Source organism: Bos mutus, chromosome 16 (genome assembly GCF_027580195.1).
Source record: "Bos mutus isolate GX-2022 chromosome 16, NWIPB_WYAK_1.1, whole genome shotgun sequence".
NCBI classification, from domain to species: Eukaryota; Metazoa; Chordata; class Mammalia; order Artiodactyla; family Bovidae; genus Bos; species Bos mutus.
Genome location: NC_091632.1, coordinates 44,918,385 through 44,940,378, shown reverse-complemented (window position 1 = coordinate 44,940,378; position 21,994 = coordinate 44,918,385). Strand labels below are relative to the sequence as shown.

The window sequence follows — 21,994 nt, the reverse complement described above, 5'->3', positions numbered from 1 at the left end:
GAGAGAAGGGTCTCTAGGCTTGAAGTCTGGTTGCACCCATTCCTGTCCACAGGCTTCCTTTGTAAGCAAGTCAGCAGCTCAGGTGTCCCCACTGCCATCTGGACCTCTTTTAATTTGTTCATAAACAAAAAACAATATATATTAAAAAAAGTCCCTGGCTTTTCAGGAACTCTGAACATCCACCATGGGCCCAAGGAAGCACCTAGCAGTGCAGAGGCTGCACACACAACCCATGCAGAGAGAGACACATTCAATTAGATGTGCACAGGGACGCGTAGCAAGGGGCAACACACTGGCCTGGGCCTCACCTCGCAGCTCAGTCCAGGGTGGTTCTGAGTGGAACCCCAGGTCTCGCTGACTCTTGGTCTAAGTAGCCTGTGGGTAGAAGCTTCTGGGACCCTAAACAGCTCAGTCAAGGGAGCTGGGCTCATCTCAGCCTCAGAGAGGCTACTTAACCACCTTGCAACCCTTCCTACCTGCGGCCCTGAACTTTCATTCATTCGCTCAACAAATAGCATTTGCGTTGCCGGACACTGAGATATGAAATGAACAAGGCAGAATCAAGGCCCTCAGGGAGCTCCTGGCTCAGAGGGATGGGGTGAGGAGGACAGAAAGTAAACCCCTTCCAGCTCTCTGTCAGAGATGGGGGCTCTGAACATGAGGAGGCCAGTCTCCCAATCCAACAGGGGCATCCTCAGCAGACCCCTGAAAAGAAATGGCCAAACCTCAGCATCCCACCTGGGTGTGTCCCCCACGCACAGAAGACAGTGGGGCACAGCCTTTGCTTCACCTCCTTCCGTCCAGTCTCTGTTTTCCTCTCCAGGGTGTCCTTCCAGCCATGCAGACAGTGCTGCCTCCCTGGTTCTCTCTCTGCTGGTTTCCTTGTGCTCCCAGCTGTCTGGACCCCTGCACCTTCTAACCCGTATGCATCCCTGCTTTGAGCTTCCTTGCCCTGCCAACTAGTCCAGAAGTTCTCAGAGTCCCAGAAGTACCGCTCTTGTCCTCAGCCAGACACTAGGGAACTGTGCAAGCCCCCGGGTCCTGTTCCCCAGACAAGCTGGAGGTAGGAGGGCGTTAGGCAGGGACCAGGGCAGAAGAAAGGAGGCCAAGGGTTTCTTCCACCTGGATCTGACGTGCTCAGAAATTAGGTGTATGGATGGAGTGGGGTGGCATGGGGTGAGTAGAAAGAAGAAAGGATGGGTGGGTGGATGAGTGGGTGGATGAATGTGAAGGTCGGATGGACAGACGGATGGGGTGACAAGGGAGGGTGGGAAGAAGCTAGGGTGACAGTGACTACAAGACGGCGGTGAGGTCTGACGTGATGGAAGATGACGGAACACGCTGAACAGTTGATCTCTTTCTTCTTCACAAAGGAAATCTCTCCAGCCTTTCCTGGAGGAGCATATTTGAAGTCTGTTTTTAGTTCAACAGACAAGAAAATGTCCCTTGGAGCCTGTCTAATTGCAGTCCATTTGCTCTTGGAGGACTTTTGTCATCGTGGAGGGTGGCTGATGGAATTCTTCCTCTTAAAGCCCTTCCTGTATTTCAAGACTTCAATTAAAATAAATAAAGTGGTTGGACAAGGTGGGGTTTTCAAACTGGGCTTTCCCAGAGATGTTGCAGGAGTAGAAAGAACACTCTTATTCTCCTTCAAGAAATATTTCGAAAGTTTTAAAAACTCTAATAAAGGGGACTTCCCTGGTGGTCCAGTGGCTAAGACTCCATGCTTCCAATGCCTGGGGCCTGTGTTCGATCCCTGAGTAGGGAACTAGACCCCACACGCTGCAACTAAAGTTCTCAAATGCCACGACTAAGACCCAGCACAGCCAAATAAATAAATAAATATATATTTTTTAAAAAGTCGAATCCATGGGAGCCATCAACACATCTGTGTGTCCCACCACTTGCAGCCATTTTGCACCCTGTGTGGTATTGTGAATGTTCTGATATTTCAAGGTAAACAGTTGATAAACCGTTATCACCAACGACTACTTGTCTGTGTGACTTTCCTCCGTACCGAGTTGCAGAGCAAATAGATTCTGGTCTGGTGTGCCTCAAGTTACATCCATCACCCACTTGAAAACGTTCACCTTTCCAGCTCAGCCTTTTTGCTCTCATGTGTGGCTTTTCAAGTAAGAAAACATGGAGTTGGACATGTAATTTATTCCTTTTACTGGTTTCACACATGGGGTTTCCGTGTTGGGCTCTATTTTTAAAGGAGGAATTTCATTGATAATTTGAAAGAGAAGAAACAAAAATAGAAACCCATTAGATTAATCCCCAAGGAGCCTTTTATCTCTTCTTTTCTCTGATTCTCTCCAGCCCCCAGCCTTTCTGCCTTTGTGCTGATTACACTGGATCTTGGGATTATTAGCTCCCTGTCACCCAGCCCTGTTTTACCAACAGGGGCCCCTCTGGACTCAACAATGTGTCATGGAAAGGAGTGTCATTCTCCTGTAGGTCAAGGTTGAGAATTAGCCCACCCTCTCTTCTGAGCCTTTTATGGCCAGCCATTCATAAATTTGTCCAATTCCCTTTAAGAATTCATGTCTTGGTCCTGCCAGGGTCATCTCCTGGCATAATGAGTCCCACGTTTATTACCTGTGGGGTGAGGTCGTGTTTCTTTCTTGGCTGCCTGTCTTCCCTGCCCTCCTTCCATCTGGGACCACAGCTGGGTAGAAGGGAAGGCCTTGCTTAGTCTCCTGGTACCTTACGGCCAGAACCTTGCAGTCCATTCACCCACCAGGCTCTAGACCTCAGGTGAGAAGACCAGCTTGCTCCTAGCCGAAAGCGTTCTGGAACAGTGTACAGGAAGAACTCTGCTGCTACATTTAACTGGATAGGATTAGTGGAATGGGGCCGGCAGGAGATGTCCTCCTAGAAGGAATACATAAGAAAGAAAGTCCCTTGTGAAGGACTTCCCTGATGGTCTAGTGGTTAAGAATCTGCCTGCCAATGCAAGGGACACGGGTTCCATCCCTGGTCTGGGAAGATCCCACATGCTGTAGAGCAACTAAGCCTGTGAAAAGTGAAAGTGTTGTTGTTCAGTCGTGTCTAATTTGTTGTGACCCTATGGACTATAGCCTGCCAGGCTCCTCTGTGGGATTTTGCAGGCGAGAACACTGGAGTGGGTTTGCCATTCCATTCTCTTCTCCAGGGGATCTCCCTGACCCAGGGATCAAACTCCAGTCTCCCACACTGCAGACAGATTCTTACCATCTGAGCCACCATGGAAGCCCCATGTAAACCTGTGGGCCACAACTATTGAGCCTGTGCCTGAGAGCCCAGAAGCCACAACTACTGAAGCCCATGTACTGCAACTGCAGAAGCCCAAGAACCCTAGAGCCCATGCTCTGGAACAAGAGAAGCCACTGCAGTGAGAAGCCCCGCACTGCAATGAGGAGGGGCCTGAGCTCACCGCAACTAGACAAAGCCTGCATGCAGCAATGAAGACCCAGCACAGTCAAAAGTGCAATCAATTTTTAAAAGGGAAGACTTGCGAACCATGCATCCATCGGTGGGGCATCAGTGGGCTCAGAAACTCTTGGTTCCCTTCAGAGTAGGCGATCTCCCTTTAATAAGTCATATTGTGACTTTGCACGCTCTTTTCAAATGGAATCATGGCAGTCATGGGGTAAATTACCTACTGAATTTCTGATGGCTTCCTTAGCGACCACCTGTTCAGACCACTGTCTTCCTTCCAGATCGTTCTGTGGGGCCGGACTGAAAAATGCCTGAAGGAGACGACGGAGGAGATTCGGCAGATGGGCACTGAGTGCCACTACTTCATCTGTGATGTGGGCAACCGGGAGGAGGTGTACCAGACAGCTAAAGCTGTGCGGGAGAAGGTGAGCGGCCTGGGAGGCACTGGCCTCAGCTCTGTCAGAATCCTAGCCAAAGGGGACAGTCTCACGGGGCTTGGAGAGAGCTTTGCTTATGGTGGAATGGCTGTTTGCAGGGCATCTCAGAGGACTCTCCTGTGAAGCTGGTCCTGTGTGTGTGTGTGTTGCAGAGAGCAGGGACTAGGGACATAGACTGACTGAATCACCTGTTGTCCCCTTTGGAAGTTTAAGCCTGTGAGTGTCTGTCCTAAACCCTGGGGTAGTGGGGTGGGGGTGGGGTGCAAATGTCTCATGGTCGCCTGGGAAAATACCCCTGACTCCAGACATCTAGTTAGACTGAGTGTATTAGTGAGGTCCGAGAGAGCAGAAACCACCCTGTTAGATATCTGGCACACGGCAAATGTTAACTATGTCACAATAACCTCATTTATTATAGGTGTGCTCTGTGACAGGTATATTAGGTGCCATAAATCATTTCTGATCCCCAGAGCAACCCTGGTATGGTTATTAGCCCCATCTTACAAATCAAGACTAATGCTCAGAGAGGCGATGTGGCTGCCCAGGGCCAGGTCCCTCCTCTCCAGGGATAGGCCACTGGGGCTGGCTGCCCTAATGGCCCGGTGGCCCCTTCTTGCCCACAGGTGGGTGACATCACCATCCTGGTGAACAACGCCGCCGTGGTCCACGGGAAGAGCCTGATGGACAGTGACGATGATGCCCTTCTCAAGTCCCAGCACATCAACACCCTGGGCCAGTTCTGGGTAAGGTTTTCCTGAGCCAGAGCCAGCGCTGGGCATATCAATGACATGGTCTTCCCTTCCAGGGAGCCTGGGGCTATAGGGGAGTGGGGAGAGGCTCACCAGGGCTTGGGCTTGGGTCTAGAGGGTGGCTGGACAAGAAGAATGACAGGCTCTCCAGGAGTCATCTGGACTTTCTGAAATGTGGGGGTTGGTGCCCTCAGCCTCCACCCCATCACCTCCCCATCGCAGGAAAACCCAGTGGCTGGAGGGGTGCCCGTGTCAAGGGTAGTCTGTTCTCCCCAAGAGGGTAAGTCGAGGGGCTGTTGGAAGCTGTGTCTGCCGCACACTAACCTCCCCATCCACCCTCAGACCACCAAGGCCTTCTTGCCGCGGATGCTGGAGCTACAGAACGGCCACATCGTGTGTCTGAACTCCGTGTTGGCACTCTCCGCCATCCCTGGCGCCATCGACTACTGCACGTCCAAAGCCTCAGCCTTTGCCTTCATGGAGAGCCTGACCCTGGGGCTGCTGGACTGTCCAGGCGTCAGCGCCACCACCGTGCTGCCCTTCCACACAAGCACCGAGATGTTCCAGGGCATGAGGGTCAGGTCAGTGGCAGGGGACCCTGTCTCCGAGCCAAGTCCCTCTAGTCAATTGGACAAGGGGACTCATTATACCCAGAGAGACAAAATTTTAAAATAACCCAGAAGTGCTTTTTCCCTGGCTTTTTGGTCTCATATCTGAGTCTCCATCTGCAAGGCAGTGGGGTTCTATAGTGGTTTAGGGTCCTGCTTCTCAGGTCAGGGGCTTCACAGAGTACCCATGCTAAACGCATGCAATGGAATACTCACCCAACTATAAAAAGGGTGTAAAGTATTAATTACGCAAATGATATGGATGAATCTCCAAAGCATTATGTTGAATGAAAGAAATCAGAGACACAAGAGTGCATTTTGCATGGTTCAATTTTTCTGAAGTTCTAGAGAAGGCAAAGCTGGGTGGAGGTGATGGAGATCAGAACAGTGCAGTCCTAGAGGAGTGGGGACACAGCCTGGCAGGGAGCACCAGGGAACCTTCTAGGCTTTTAACAATGTTCTCTCTTCTTGGTCTGAGTAGGGATTACACAGGTAAAAACTGATCATGCTGGACACTTAAGATTTATGCCTTTTATTGTATATAAGTTATAGCTTAAAGAAATACCGAAGCCCAACCACCCCTCCTCCAGACCAATTAAATCAACAGGAAATGGGTACCACTGGTTTAGAGCTTACTTTGGAGCCAGACCCCCAGGATGTGTGTGACTCTCCAGCCTCTGTTGTTAATCTGCAGAATGGGATGATAGGAGTAGGAGTCTGTGATAAAAATAAAATGGGATCTAGCACAGAATACCCTATGTGCTACATTGTAAGTGCCCAGTAAATGGTGCTACACTGATGTGCACTTATGAAGGGACACAAGGTTGTAGGGAAATGAAAATGGGGAATCACCCAAAAACTATTTTCCTTGTTTTTTTGCAAAGCAACATATAATGATAGTTTTGCCTTCTAAATTACATGATCACCCTCTTCCAAACATGAGGATAGCATGGAAGGGTCATTGTGAGGATTGCATGAGATCGTGGAAGGCATGGAGCACAGTGCATTCATGTGGTGTGGGAATCACTCAGAAGACCTCAGTGATTATCACTAGGGGTGGTTTTGCTAAGCAAGAATCAAAACACCTGGCTTTGCAGACTCAGAGACATGCAGAACAGACTTCTGATTGCCAGGGGAGAGGTGAGGGGAGGGAAGAAGTAGGAGTTTGGGATTAGCAGACGCAGACTATTATATATAGAATGGATAAATAATGTACTGTGTAGCACGGGGAACTATGTTCAATATCCCGTAAAAAACATAATGGAAAAGAATATGAAACAGAATATATATATGTGTGTGTGTGTGTGTATAACTGAGTCACTTAGGGCTTCCCTGGTGGCTCAGACAGTAAAGAATCTGCTTGCAGTACAAGAGACCCAGGTTTGACCCCTGAGTGGGGAAGAGCCCTTGGAAAAGGGAATGGCAATCCACTCCACTATTCAGAGAATTCCGTGAACGGAAGAGCCTGGCAGGCTTCAGTCCATGGGGTCGAAAAGAGTCAGACACGACTAAGTGAGTCGCTTAGCTGTATACAAGAAATTAACACAACATAGTAAATCAACTATAACAATAAAATTTAAAAGGAAAAACCTGATCTTGAATTTCACCTCAGCTCCTGTATGGTGGTGAAACCTTTAACCAGTTTTGTTACCAGTCTGAGCTTTACTTTGCTCATCTGTCAAACAGTGGAAATAATATTTACCTTGTCAGATTATTGGGAAAATTAGAAATAACATATGTAATGTATCTAGTGTAAAGCCTGGGGCATATGAGATGCTCAGTATTATTATTTTTTCTAACAATAAACATCGTCATAAGTGCATCTGCTATTAATCTTTCTAGCAGACTTTAGTTGTTATGTGCTGTGCTGTGCTTAGTTGCTCAGTTGTGTCCAACTCTTTGCCCGCCAGGCTCCTCTGTCCCTGGGGATTCTCCAGGCAAGAATACTGGAGTGGGTTGCCATGCCCTCCTCCAGGGGATCTTCCAAACCCAGGGAGCAAACCCAGGTCTCCTGCATTGCAGGCAGATTCTTTACCGTCTGAGCCACCAGCTAAGCCCAAGAATACTGGAGTGGGTAAACTATCCCTTCTCCAGGGGATCATTCCTGACCCAGGAATCAAACAGGGGTCTCCTGCATTGCAGGCAGATTCTTTACCAGCTGAGCTACCAGGGAAGCCTAATTTCCAGCTGACTTATATGCAAATTATCATAGATTCTGAATTTAGAGGATGCTGGAATAATGACTATGAATGTTCCATATTGGTTTTTCCCTCCTACAGTGTCTTGGTTTAGTTTCTTCTCATCTGAGTATACAGGAAGTGCTCAATAAATATGTGAAAGTGAAAGTCGTTCAGTCATGTCCAACTGTTTGAGACCCCATGGATTATACACTCCATGGAATTCTCCAGGCCAGAATACTGGAGTGGGTAGCAGTTCCCTTCCCCAGGGGATCTTCCCAACCCATGGATCAAACCCAGGTCTTCCACCCTGCATGTGGATTCTTTACCAGCTGAGCCACCAGAGAAACAATAAATGCATACTGGATGGAAATGCAGCAGCAACGATTCATGGTTCTAACTGGGCGCCTTGAGCACAGAAGTGAGCAGGACTTTCACAGACCTTGCATTCCTGTGCCTGTTTTGCCTTCTGGCAAGGTTTCCTCTCCATCACTTTAAGAAGGAAATCCAAGGCCTCTCTCAAGTCATTTTTCCACAGTGGTTCAGAGTGTGGGCTCAAACTGCAGAGACAGGTAATGCTAGTGGTAAAGAACCTGCCTGCCAATGCAGGAGATGTAAGGGATGCGGGTTCGATCCCTGGGTCAGGAAGATCCCCTGGAGGAGGGCATGGCAACCCACTCCAGTATTCTTGCCTGGGAAATCCCATGGACAGAGGAGCCTGGCAGGCATAGAGTCGGACATGACTGAAGCGATTTAGCATGCAACCCCAGCTTTGTGTGATCTCAGGCAGGTTACTTAGTTTTCCTGTGCCTTGGTTTCCTAGTCCATGAGAAGGGATTGATAGTGATACCCTGACTTCAAAGGCTAGATGAGCTCCCATGTGTGAATCAACTAGTTGGCTGGCAAGTAGGAAGCACTAGGTGGAGCTTCATTACCTGTGGACAGCAGGTGAGCTCTGAGGGCTTAGGCTGCTGCTGCTGCTGCTGCTAAGTCACTTCAGTCGTGTCCGACCCTGTGCGACCCCATAGACAGCAGCCCACCAGGCTCTCCCGTCCCTGGGATTCTCCAGGCAAGAACACTGGAGTGGGTTGCCATTTCCTTCTCCAATGCATGAGAGTGAAAAGTGAAAGTGTAGTCACTCAGTCGTGTCCTTCTCTTCGCGACCCCATGGACTGTAACCTACTAGGCTCCTCCATCCATGGGATTTTCCAGGCAAGAGTACTGGAGTAGGTCGCCATTTCCTTCTCCAGAGGGCTTAGGAGAAGAGCAGTAAAAGTCTAATTTGTACCTAGTTTGTGTGGGTTAGTTGCTTAGTCATGTCTGACTCTTTGCAAACACTTGGACTGTAGACTGCCAGGCTTCTCTGTTCATGGAATTTTCCAGGCAAGGATACTGGAGTGGGTAGCCATTCCCTTCTCTAGGGGATCTCCCTGACCCAGGAATTGAACCTGGGTCTTCTGCATTGCAGGCAGATTCTTTACTGTCTGAGTCACAAGGGAAGCCCTGTTTCTTGAAAGGGAAAAAAAAAAGCATTGGCTTCCTCTCCAACCATGTTTAGCAACTTCTCAGGGTGGAAGGTTGGAGACAGGTGCTTAGGACAGAACTGATGGATTTTCTGGCAAAAGCAGCCATAACAGGGACTTCCCTGGTGGTCCAGTGGCTAAGACTCTGTACCCCCAATGTAGGGGACCCAGGCTCAGTCCCTGGTCAGGGAACTAGATCACACATGCTGCAACTAAAGATGGAAGATCCCACGTGGTCTCAGTCACAACCTGGCACAGCCCAATAAATAAATATTAAAAAAAAAAAAAGAGTGACCATATAGGTGAGTGCTGCTGTTTGTAAATTGCTATTTACTTATTTTTTTCTATGTTTGAGCCACCAGACACTTTATAAATGCTGCTGCATGTGGCCCTCTGCAAGCTTGTGAGAGCTCTTAAGCCCATTTCCCAGATGGGGGAACTGAGACTGAGAAGGGAAGGTACTTGCCCAAGGCCACATGGATAGAAGTTGGCTTATCACCCTCAGTCCTCCTGGTGCTGGAGCAACATGTTCTGTGGAAGTGAGGTCAAAGCCAGTAGCACCAGCAGCCCTGCACCTATAGGCCCAGGAGAGATGGGACAAGCTGCAAGCAGGGCACTTGCCTGGGGCTTCTGGGGGCTTGGCTTGAATCTCCAGGCCCCAACCAGCTCCCCAGAGCCCCAGCTTTCTTCTCTGTCGGTTGGAGTGAATAACGCCTGTTGATCACTCAGCACAGGTCTGGCACTTAGGGAGCATCACTACTGTTAGGGGTCTCAGGTCCGATGCTTCTGAACAATCATAAGAAGCCCCTGATGCTTGCTTATTCAGCCATTCATTTATCAACCCCATGAGACCGATCTGTAGCTGTGTGAATGGATTAGTGAGTGTATCCATGAATCAAGAGCTGAGGGAGTCGACCAGCAAGTGCGGCAGAGCTCCTGTCTCTGCACAGGATGCACAGGACACACCCGGGGAATGTCATGTCATTCAATGTCCACCCACGCAGCAAGCATTTATTAAGCACCTACGATATCCTGATGCTGCACTCAGGGCAGATAGCGAGGAGCAAGACCCACCAGACCTCTGCCCTTGGGGACTTCAATGGTGGAGGAAGAGAGACAGGTCATTCTCGATGGGGTACATTCAGTCAGGGGGACGAGATCAGAGGCCACTCTGAGGGGCAAAAGGAGGGAGCCTTGCTGATGGGATGGCTGAGATGGGAAGGATCTTAAGAGAGAGGATTGGCCAGGATTGCTGGGCAGAGAAGGAGGAGAGGTGGGCCCAGAGAGGTAGGGCTGAAGACAGCTTTGGGGCCCTGGGAGGGCTCAAGCAGGGCAGTGACAGAGTGTGGGTGAGATTTTAGGGAGCTCTCTGCCATGCTCTGAGAATCAGTCCCAGGGTATAGGTGGGCAGGAGGAGACCAGCTGGGAGGAGAGAGGGGATTCGGAACTCCTGATGCATCCGGGGTGGCAGGGAAGCAGAGAGAGTATTTCAAACAGGTCTTGAGTCTCCCCCGACAGGAGAAGCCAAAGGGATGACCCTGACATGTTAGAGAAGGGGCTTCCCTGGTAGCTCAGCTAGTAAAGAATCTCCCTGCAATGCAGAAGACCCCGGTTCAATTCCTGGGTCGGGAATGATCCCCTAGAGAAGGGATAGGTTACCCACTTCAGTATTCTTGGGCTTCCCCGGTGGCTCAGACGACAAAGAATCTGCCTGCAGTGCGGGAGACCTGGGTTTGCTTCCCGGGTTGGGAAGATCCCCTGAAGAGGGCCTGGCAACCCACTCCAGTATTCTTGCCTGGAGAATCCCATGGACAGACATGTTAGAGACAGAAATGGAGACAAGGGGCAGGAAGGGGGTTTAGCAGTAGCACTTGCTTTTCAGGAGAAACTCACACTGTCTCTTCCTGCATGCAGGTTCCCCAACCTCTTCCCCCCACTGAAGCCAGAGACGGTGGCCCGGAGGACAGTGGAAGCTGTGCAGCTTAACCAGGCCCTCCTCCTGTTGCCGTGGACAATGCATGCCCTCATTATCTTGAAAAGGTACAGGGCTGTGGGAGGAAGCTCAGAGTCAGGCTCCTGTGGGCCGTGTCCCCTCCTCCCAGGGGACCTTGGTGGTGAAGAGGCCTCAAACAAAAGAAAGAACCCACATGATCGATTAGTCATGTCTGCTGTGGGTGTGAAAATGAGAGTCGTGGCATATAGGTCATGGAGTTATTATCCTTAATATAGGCTTCCTAGGTGGCACTGGTGGTAAAGAACCCGCCCATCTAATGCAGGGGACGTAAGAGACATAGGTTTGATCCTTGGGTCAGGAAGATCTCCTGGAGAAGGGCACGGCAACCCACTCCAGTATTCTTGCCTGGAGAATTCCATGGCGGGCTACAGTCCATGGAGCCACAAAGAGTTGGACTCGACTGAATGACTGAATACTTACTACAGATTAGGGTAGTCAACCTTGTTGCTCTCAAGAACCCTTTACAATTTTAAAAGTTGTTGAAGAACCTAAAGTGCTTTTATTTATGTGAGTTATATCTGTTGTTTTAGAAATTAAAACTGAGGGGAAAAAGTATGGGATTTATACACGTATTCATTTATATATAGCAATAAAAAATCCATTTGGTGTTAACATAAACAATATTTTTGTGAAAAGTAAGCATATTTTCAAAAAAAAAGAATAGAGTATAAAGAATGGCATTGTTTTACATTTTTGCAAAGCTCTTTATTATCTGACTTAATTGAAGACAAATGGATACTTGTATCTGCTTCTGATTTTCATCTTTCGTGATGTCACATGTCATGTAGCCTCCAGAAAACTCCACTGTACACTCATGAGAGAATGAGCATTAAAAAAGTCGAATCCTACCACAGTACTATAATAAAAATAGTTTGCACTTGCAGACAGACCTCTGAAGAGATCTCTGGTACGCCCAGGGGTTCCTGGGCGACACTTTGAGAACTGCCAGTCTAGAGACTAAATGTTGGCCCCAGCCTTCAGGGAGTTCACCCTAACAGGGAAGACAGGAATCTCCTTGCCTAAGGCTTGAGATTCATAGAAACATCACAGTGCTCACTAGGTGGGATTTACCAGGGAGACCACCTTGGGAGGTGGGCTTTACAGAGAACTTGCTCCTCCAGAATTTGCCCAGCATCACATTCTAGAACTTTCCAGACTCTGGGCAGAAAACTCTTCCTGTCCCAGTCCCACACTACACAGGCCATTCCACATGCCGCATTCAGCACAGTTTTCATGAGCCTCTCCTGCTGCAGAGAGAGCTTCCACCCTGGAGCCCCAAGTGACCATGGACTCTTGGCTCCTCTGGGTCCCCAGCCCCCCACTGACTGAACCCCTCTAACCTGAAAGACCTTTTCTTTCTTTCTTTTTTAACTTTTTATTTTATATTGGAGTATAGCCGATGAACAGGCTTCCCAGGTGGCTCTAGTGGTAAAGAAGCCATGTGCCAGTGCAGGAGATGTAAGAGATGCAGGTTCAATTCCTGGGTTGGGAAGATTCCCCTGGAGGGCTTGGCAACCCACTCTAGTATTCTTGCGTAAAAAATCCCGTGGACAGAAGAGCATGGTGTTCTATAGACCAGTGTCGCAAAGAGTCAGACACAACTGAAGCAGCTTAGCACGCACGCACACGTAGCCTATGGACAATGTTGAGATGGTTCAGGTGGACAGCAAAGGGACTCAGCCGTACACATACGTGCATCCAAACTCCCCTCCCATCAGGCTGCCTCATAACATTAAGCAGAGTTCCCTATGCTGTACAATAAGACCTTGTTGGTTATCCATTTCAAGTATAGCAGTGTGTACATGTCCATCCCAAATTTCCTAAATATCCCTTTGTTCTGGAAGTCTGTATCTGTTTTGTAAGTAAGTTCATTTATATCATTTCCTGAAAGGCGTTTTTGGGAAGTGAAACACCCAAGTGCCTTTATCAGATGTCCAACCCCAGGAAACCAGGTCCCCCTCTGGCTACCGTGGACACAGTGGGCACCTGAGTAGCTGCTGTAACTTCAGGACCAGGGGGATACATCAGTCCATCCCTTCTCCAAATTCAAAGCCCTTCCAGGACACAGAGTGGGCGGGGGGGCGGGGGGTGCCGGGCAGGCAAGCCCCACCTCAGCCTCCCTCAGTCCATGCTGACTATTGCTCTGAGTTGCTCCTTGGCTGCTCCATGAGCCTTAGGAGTCCAGGGACTTGGATCCTCACCAAAGCCAAGCTGATTGTCCACCTCAGGGAGCTTCTTAGAAGCTTTTGGAGACATTCTAGAAAAAAGCTAATTTGTCTAGAACACCTCAGCACCGTCCACAGTAAGCCCCCAGCCTACATTTCCTGTTCTGTCCCCCACTACTTTCCCACAAAAAGCAGAGGCCAGCCCTTCCCCATTCCCTGCACTTGCACACCTCTCTCACCTTCCCCAAGAGAAATCTTCACAGGTTCAACTCTATTGCCACCATCCCCAGGAAGCCTTCCCGATTGCTCCAGCTGGAATGAGGCTTTCCCATCTTGCAGCTAGGATGGGCTGGAGCCCTTCAAACTTGATTCAACAGATGAACTGAGGGCATCTCTAAGCTGGGTCCTCTGTGCCAGGTGCCAGGATCAGAGATGAAATATCTACCACAGAGGCACCCAGGGGCCCAACGAGGAAATAGCAAGTACAACTCCAGGCCTTATTGGGGAAGCACAGGGCTATAGGGAGCCCCGGGGAAAGGCCTAAGGTGAGTCTGGGAAATTTCCCACAAAACAGGAAATTGTGTCATGCTGAAGGTCAAGGCCTGAAGGTATCGGTTGGCCAAAAATTTCGTTTGAGTTTTTCATATGGGGACTGAATGGACCTTTTTGGCCAACCCAATATATGCAGGTGTTTTATTATCTGGAGGGAAATAAAGGGTGAGAAGTAAAACCTGAGGTCCCATCTAAAGGAAGACACCATCCTGGAGTGGAGCAAACTTGGCTGAGAATCTTGAAATGGTAGATAGGACAGACTTTGGTAGCAAATGTATCAGGAACAGTGTGGCTGCTTAAGAAATAAGTTAACACATGGAGTGGGGGGAACAAGAAGGTGATCAGATCAGATCAGATCAGTCGCTCAGTCGTGTCTGACTCTTTGCGACCCCATGAATCGCAGCACGCCAGGCCTCCCTGTCCATCACCAACTCCCGGAGTCCACTGAGACTCACGTCCATCCAGTCAGTGATGCCATCCAGCCATCTCATCCTCTGTCGTCCCCTTCTACTCCTGCCCCCAATCCCTCCTAGCATCAGAGTCTTTTCCAATGAGTCAACTCTTCGCATGAGGTGGCCAAAGTACTGGAGTTTCAGCTTTAGCATCATTCCTTCCAAAGAAATCCCAGGGCTGATCTCCTTCAGAATGGACTGGTTGGATCTCCTTGCAGTCCAAGGGACTCTCAAGAGTCTTCTCCAACACCACAGTTCAAAAGCATCAATTCTTCCGCTCTCAGCCTTCTTCACAGTCCAACTCCCTAACTCTTCAGCCCCACACAGTAAATATTTGTTGAATAAGTGGCATTTGGAGTTCATAGATTTCTGAGATAATTATGGACCCTAAAATGCTCGGAATGTGGCTTTGAAAATTTGTTTATACCTACCCTTTGCCTTCTAAAAACTATTTATACTGGGCTTCCCTGGTGACTCAGATGGTAAAGAATCTCCCTGCAATGCAAAAGACCTGGATTCAATCCCTGAATCAGGAAGCTCCTCTGGAGGAGGGCATGGCAACCTACTCCAGTATTCTTGCCTAGAGAATCCCCACGGACAGAGGAGCCTGCTGGGCTACTGTCCACGGGGTCGCAAAGATTTGGACACAACTGAGCGACTAACACTTTCACTTTTATTTATCTACTTACTTGAAAGCCCTTCCTCCATGGAGGGGTGGGTGAGTTGGCTTGTTGGGGGAGCTAGTGTGTGTTGGAGAGAAGAGGTTGGGAGAGCTTATGGGAACCACTACTCAACTACATATCTTGTTTGGCTACCAGTCCGCTGGTCCCCCATTGACCGTCTTCTTTTTTCCTTTCTCCCTCCCTCAGCATACTCCCACAGGCTGCCCTCGAGGAGATCCACAAATTCTCAGGAACCTACACCTGCATGAACACTTTCAAAGGGCGGACATAAAGACAGGACAGAGAAACAGGCTCAAAGCCACGGAACCTGAGGGGGCACGGGCACCTGGGCACACGCCTACACGCCTGTCCCTCAGCACACTTCTGCTGGGTGAGCAGGACTGCTTCTATCCTGGGGAAGAATCCGGCTGCCCCCCTAGCCAGCCCCAGGACCTTTGCACAGGACTGATGGGCATAACTCTGACCCCCATGGGGAGGCAAGAAATCAGCCAGCAGCTGCCTTGACACTTTTGTACATTTCTGATTCTGTAGAGTTTATTGTTAAATCGCTTCTCAAGTCTAACCAGCCTTGGCAATGTGCATAGACTATTTCCGGGATGGTCTGTGCCCACATGCTCCTCCTTCGCCTCCAAAATTCACTCATCCTCAGCTTGTGCAAACTGGTTGAACGGCAGGAATATATAAAATAAAGAGAGAAAGCTTTTGCGAGTGTTTTTCTTGAAATCCTTGACCTCTGGTCCTTGGTGGGCAGTGGGGAGGGGACCAATCCCAACCATAACACCCAACCCTTTCAGAGAGAATTGGTCTGCTTAGGGTCCCCAGCTGCCATGGATGGAGTAGACAAGAAGGAGGCAGAGATCAGGAGAGAAATTGGAATCCAGGCCTGTGGGGGTAGGGAGTAACTGGTTTCTTGCCAGCTCTTTCAGGGCTCTCCCAACAGTCATGGGTTGGGGGGCACTTTGCCTTCCCACCTGCATCCGTGGAAGACCAGCAGGAATTAGTCTACAGAGGCATGCCCTCTGCCCTGCCATGGCCCCACCAGCCTCCAGGCCACCAACTCAGGAGAGAAGAACCAGGTTTTATCAAGCCCCTTCTGTCTACCTAGCATGTGCTGAGAGGGGAATGTTGCTGAGAAGCCAAAACTCTGAAGATCACCAGCACAACAAGGCCAGTGCTAAGTGGGTGCTGTGGGCCCCCAGGTCTGCAATCTGATCACAGGGGATAGAAGTGAAATAGCAAAGGAGAATGAGGAGTCTGGGATGGTAGAGGGGTTTGACGTGGATTCAGGCAATGGGGAAAATGACAGCCAAGGAGACATGGGGAGAGTTTCCTCCTGTGTGTGTTCTCTGTTACTGCCAGGGGACTGGCGGACAATGGAATCTCATCTAAGGCACCTCCATCTACACAGCTCTTGCAGGTGGTTGGCAGGGTCGGGGACAGAAGCAGGCAGTGGTTCCAGGAGATGACAGAGAAAATCACAGGCAAAAATTCAGTGGAGAAGCTTGCTGGAGCATCGCACAAAGCATGTACCTTCACACAACTCACATGCGAGGAAGAGCAGTCTTGCAGCTCAACAGTCATCAGTCTGGTCTGTGTGCAAAGATGCCAAGTCACGATCACATCCACTGTCTATTGAGCACCAACCAAATAGCGGCCAAGCTGCAAAGCTTAACATCTTAAGTGTTATTTATCCACTGTATCCAACAGTGGTCAAGACAAAAATCAGCTCTCAGGAACCCCTTTAAAGACTTTCAAGAGCCACAATATATATCAGACAAAATATGACCCCCAGAAGTCCACGGCTTCCAACAACAGAGCTTGTGTTACATTGCCTCTGTCCATAGATGGTGGATGCAGCTCTGCTCTGTGTCCTCTTCACTCTGGGGCCCCAGCTGAGAGAGAAGCCTCCTTCTGGGATGATGTCATCTTGGGGCAGAAGTAGACACACCTGGGAACCCATGCACTGGCTCTGAAATTTTCTGCCTGGAAACAATGCACACCACTTCTGCTCACATTTCTTTGGCCAGAGCAGGTCATATGGTCAAACACAGTGAGGATGCTGCTGGGTGTACAATCCCCCTGGAGGAATGGTCAGTGATTTTGAACTATACTGCAATCTACCACACTGTGGAAGGAGCTGTCTGTAGGAACTTAAGGAAAAAAATGGAAATGTAGGCAAAGGATGGGCTTCCCAGTTGGCACTAGTGGTAAGGAAGCCGGCTGCCAATGCAAAAGACACAACCCCTAAAAGACATGAGTTCGATTCCTGGGCTGGGAATCCCCTGGAGGAGGGCATGGCAACCCATTCCAGTATTCTTGCCAAGAGAATCCCATGGACAGAGGAGCCTGGCGGGCTACAGTCCATGGAGTCTCAAAGAGTCGGTCACGACTAGAGTGATTTAGCACACACACACACTCAGGCAGAGGGTGGAGAGCCCTGGGACTGGGGCTCTCTAGGTGTTACACACCAGGTTCTGAGCAGAACCCCAAAGAAGCACTGACCTTTCAGGAGGGTGGTATTAGAAAGACCACTTCAGTGGTGAGAAAACAGGCTCAGAGCAGGGAATAGCATGCCCAAGTTTGTAGCGCTTGTGAACACCAGAGCCAGAATTTGAACCCAGGTCTGCCTGACCCCCTGGCTTACCATAGCAAGTTGGGGGGCACCACTTTCATTTTGGTCCTTGAGGATCTGTGTCACTGAAGTGTGTTTTGGGGAGAAGCTGATGAAGGGGTCTGGCCTGCAGATGTCAGGCCTGGAAGGCCCATGCCTGCGCTGTAGCCCCGCTTTGGCATGTGAATACAATGTGGGTGGGTGTGCTGGGTGTGGCCTGCCCCCGCAGTCCTGGTGCCACCGACCAGGTGCTGGTCACCCCAGGAGATAGGCCCGGGCTGACACAGCTCAGTGGGCAAGGACAGATGAGGAAGGAGTGGGAGTTCAGTCTGTTGAGCCCCGACTTTTCTGAGCAACCTTGAGTGGCAGACTCATTTCTGGACTCAAGGCGTTGCAGAGAGGATTCAACTCCTGAGGTTTCCATGAAATTGCACTTGGCCTGCAGGCCAGGAATGCAGGGAGGACCCCAGGGGTCTGAGTGGATCTGGGGGTGAGGAGACCCAACCGGCCCTCCCCAAGGCCCACTGAGAACAGAATCGCTGTCTTGGCTTCACCAGGACGTCGCATCTTTCCAGAGCCCCACGGGCTCCTGACAGCCAGGCCCAGTCCCACCCTACCCCTTCCCTCTCAGCTGAGATACTTTCTTTTTCTGGATCTTTTCCCAGAGGAACCAGGGAAAAAGCCTTGGGCAGGTTCCCAGGAGGCGGCGTCCTCCTTGCTCCCCCAGTGGACACTTGGAGAGCTTTGAGAGTTGAAGCAAAGAGCTAATTCTGTCCCTTGGCTTAGCCAAGTGAAGGAGAGTGACAAGCACTGAACGCTGGCTCCTGGAATCTCCCGAGGGGCAGGACAGGGTGTGCCAACCCCGCAGAGAAGACTTAGGCCCTGGGAAATGACCCAGTTGCCCTGCCCCAGGCTCCTCCCCATCTCCCAAGAGAACCAGATTGGAGGTGGGTACGGGGAGGCGCCAGACGCGAGCCCATCCTGGCATGGTTCCAGGGGGACCAGGCTCTCTGGTCTGGCAAGGGGTCAAGAATTGAGTCCTGTGCCCACCATCCTGCTTCTGGGGCCAGAAGGCTTGGAAAAAGTGGGCTTTCTTCTCCTTGGGCCAAACTGATGGTCAGGAGGGACTAAGGTGACAGAATGCTCCTGGCCTGACCGCAGGGCTCAGTCCAGCCCCCACTAAGAGACCTTCTGATGGAGCGGACAGCCATGCCTCAGGGGACACCTCAGGTTGATAAGGGACAAAAGAGAACCAGGTCACAAGTATACAAAGTCTGCAGCCGAAGTGCCAAGCAGCACAGAGAGATGAGAACAGTCGCAGGACTGGTGGCGGGGAGGGGTGGGGCTGAGACCGGGGAGGATGAAGGTCATTTCAGAGCTCCTGTTGGGGGCGGGTTCCCTCACCCCCCTACTACCGCACCTCTGGATTTCTTCTCACTTTCCAGAAAGGCCTTCCAAAATGGAAGGTAGGGGCTTATTAATAAGAGCCCAGAAGTCTATATGAGAAGAATCTGTACACAGACACCCCTCATCTCTGTCAAAGCCAGGAGGTGACAGTGTCCCTTGACACAGAAGGAAGGCTGGGAGCGGCTTGTGGGCACCCTGGTCACTGCTCTCACTCCTTGTGAGTGGGGCTCTTATACTACAATTCCACTTATTAACATTCCTTAACACACTTCTCTTCATAAACCGAGGGCTTCCTGCTGTGGACCAGACCTGGGCCCTGGGAAGCCCTGTCCTTCAGCCATGAGGGGTCCAGCTGTACCCCCCCTACCTCCCTCATGGCCCCCCTGAGGCCCTTATCTTCTAACAATGCGGCAGACCCCTGGGTCCCAGCTTCTCACAGCCCAGTGTGAGGCCAGGAGGCTCCCTGAGAGGTGGGAGGCGCTGGTGTTTGGGGAGAGAAATCCAGACTCGGGGCCCCATTGGCTCTGAGATCTCCTGTGTGTGATGTCACCTTTCCCACCTGCAGAAGGGCCCAGACGTTCCTCCCCTCCTGCCTCCTGGGCTGGGAAACTCCAGCAGACGATGCGATGTCGGCAGCTCAGCTCTGGCAGCTCCCAGCCAGGATCCGGACACCCCCCACCAGGACCGTCTTGGCCTGGCCTGGCCTGGCTCAAAAGGAAAAGGGTGGCTCAGAAGACCCCAACAAGGCAGTGGGTGCAGAGGCTAGGGAGGCTCTGGGGTGGCTGTTGTTCAGTCACTCAGTTGTGTCCAACTCTTTGGGGCCCCGTGGACTGCAGCCCGCCAGACTTCCCTGTCCTTTACCATCTCCCAGAGTTTGCTCAGACTCACGGCCCTGGGGAGGGCAAAGCAAAGGAGCCCGACAGGGGTTGGTGGGGAGGTTCTTCACACAGGAGCTGTCATCCCCCTGCACACGGGGTGTGGCAGGGGATGAGGGAGACACTTATCTGGCACCTCCCAGCCTTGCTGGCTCTGGGCTGGCCCTTTGTGCCTAAGTCTCTCCATGGTTCTGGAAGAAAATAAACACAGAAGTCCCACAGGCTCTGCTGGGAAGCTGCTCTGGGTGCTCAGGTCCCCTCGGGTGGACAGGCTCAAGGGCTGAGCCCTCAAACAGCCACCCTCCCAGACTGGCTGGCAGGAGAGCAGGGTGCTCCTCCACAGTTGTGACCTGGGGGGTCACAGAGTTCTCTGGACTGAAGCTGCTGTGACTGAGGGTTTCTGCAGGGCCCGGAGGCCAGGTGTCAGGGGGCCAAGTACACAAAATCCAACCTGCATGATCAGGCGGAGGGCCCTCTCTAGCCTGGACATACAGACTGGCCTCCAGAAACCCTTGGGCAGCTACACACACCTCCCATCCCTGCCTGCCAGCCTCAGACATCACCTCCGCTGACGTCACCTCTGGGAGACGCCTGCACGCCCACCGTGGTCTACGTTGCTCCATCTCAGCCTTCACTTGCTTCCCTCATCACCCATCTCACATTTTGCCGTTATGATTATTACTTTCATATAGAATGGCTTTATTGAGGTTCAATTCCCAGACCACATAATTCACCATTGAAAGCATACAATTCAATGGTGCTTAGTGTAGTCACAGGGTTGTGCAACTGTCACCACAACTTTGGGAGCACACACACAGGATGTGGTCTTTTGTGTCTGGTTCTACTTTGCATAACGTTTCCAGGGTTCATCCTCCAAGTCGTAACTTGTGGCAGGACTTTGTGCCTTTGTGTGGCTAAAAAAAAAAATCTGTGTGTAGACTGTGTGTGTTTACCACAGTTGTTTCCAAGGATATCGGGGTCAGTATTATTTGCTTGCTCTCTTGGTCTGTCTGGCCCTCTCGACCATCCACCCCAGGAGCCCAAGGGCAGGTCCACCTCTCAGGACCTAGGAGAGTGCAAGACGCAGGCGACACTTGGTAAATATTTGCTGTCTGAGTGAAGAGGGGACAGAACCTTTGTCAGAGGCAACCAACACACCCTGTCCTCCCAGTCACCTTTCCGGATACATCCACATAGGTCCCCTGAGTAATAAAACCAACATTTATGATTACATGTTCAGATGCCACCCCAAGATTTCTCCCTATGGCACCCTCCACATCAATCCTCAAGTCAATCCTGAATGAAATCAACCCTGAATATTCATATGGAAGGACTGTTGATGAAGCTCCAATACTTTGGCCACCTGATGCGAAGAGCCGACTCATTGGAAAAGACCCTGATTCTGGGAAAGACTAAAGGCAAATGGAGAAGAGGACAGCAGAGGGTGAGCTGGTTGGATGGCATCACCAACTCAATGGACATGAATTTGAGCAAACTCCAGGAGATGGTGAAGGGCAGAGAAGCCTGGTGTGCCGCAGTCCATGGGATTGCAAAGAGTCAGACACAACTGAGCGACTGAAAAACTGGCATCTTGGTCGGGATGACTCTCTGTCGGTAGCTGTCCAGTGCACCACTGGCCATTTGGCAGCACACCTGGTCTCTACTCACTAGAGTCCAGGAGCGCTTTCCCTTCCTAGCTGTGACAACTAGAAACATTTCTGCAAATGTCCACAGGGAGATAATTCACCCCCAGCAGAGAAACACTGGTCTGCCCACATTTTCTCCATTTCTTTTCCATCACAACCTGGAACAGTGGGAGCCAGAAATATTGGCCGTTGAGGAGACGCCCAGAGTTTGGTGGTCTGACCACAGAGATACCAGCAGTAGAATTGGGGCCTGAAGCCTCTGCCCCCAGGGGTGGGTCCTGGGCCCCCAAGCGGGACCCAATGACCCAGGAGACCTCAGACTCCTCTGGCCAGCTAGGCCACCACTTGACTTTCTCTTTCTCTGGACTCAGTTTAAAACCTCCCTCACACCACCCTCTTGGTAGGTTGAGCCAAGGCTGCAGAATTTTCTGGGCCAGCCTACTTGCCACCCCCACTCCACCCCCCCCAGCCAAATCCTTATCATTCTTTTCATTTTTCAGTGTTCACAAGACAAAGGAAATAAGCACTCAGAAGGAAGCACAAGCTGTGTTTGTTCCTTGCTGCTGCTTCCATGTAACAGGATCCTGCTTGGGGAGGTCACACCGGGGACCACGAGCAGAGCCAAGGCCCGAGGCTGCCCGGGGCCATGTTTCTGTCCACAGTTCTGGCCCG

At 50.8% G+C, this 21,994-nt stretch overlaps 1 protein-coding gene across 1 annotated transcript in view; it reads left to right on the top strand.

Annotated features, from left to right (window-relative positions):
- Positions 1-15,486, top strand: part of DHRS3 (dehydrogenase/reductase 3) — a 49,666-nt gene extending 34,180 nt beyond the window's left edge. The window contains exons 2-6 of the mRNA XM_005889199.3: positions 3,705-3,848; positions 4,484-4,603; positions 4,952-5,190; positions 10,832-10,957; positions 14,970-15,486. Of these exons, the coding sequence (XP_005889261.1) occupies positions 3,705-3,848; positions 4,484-4,603; positions 4,952-5,190; positions 10,832-10,957; positions 14,970-15,054 (714 nt within the window). The 3' untranslated portion in view covers positions 15,055-15,486. The remainder of the gene's footprint in view (positions 1-3,704; positions 3,849-4,483; positions 4,604-4,951; positions 5,191-10,831; positions 10,958-14,969) is intronic.
- Positions 15,487-21,994: the final 6,508 nt, after the last annotated feature.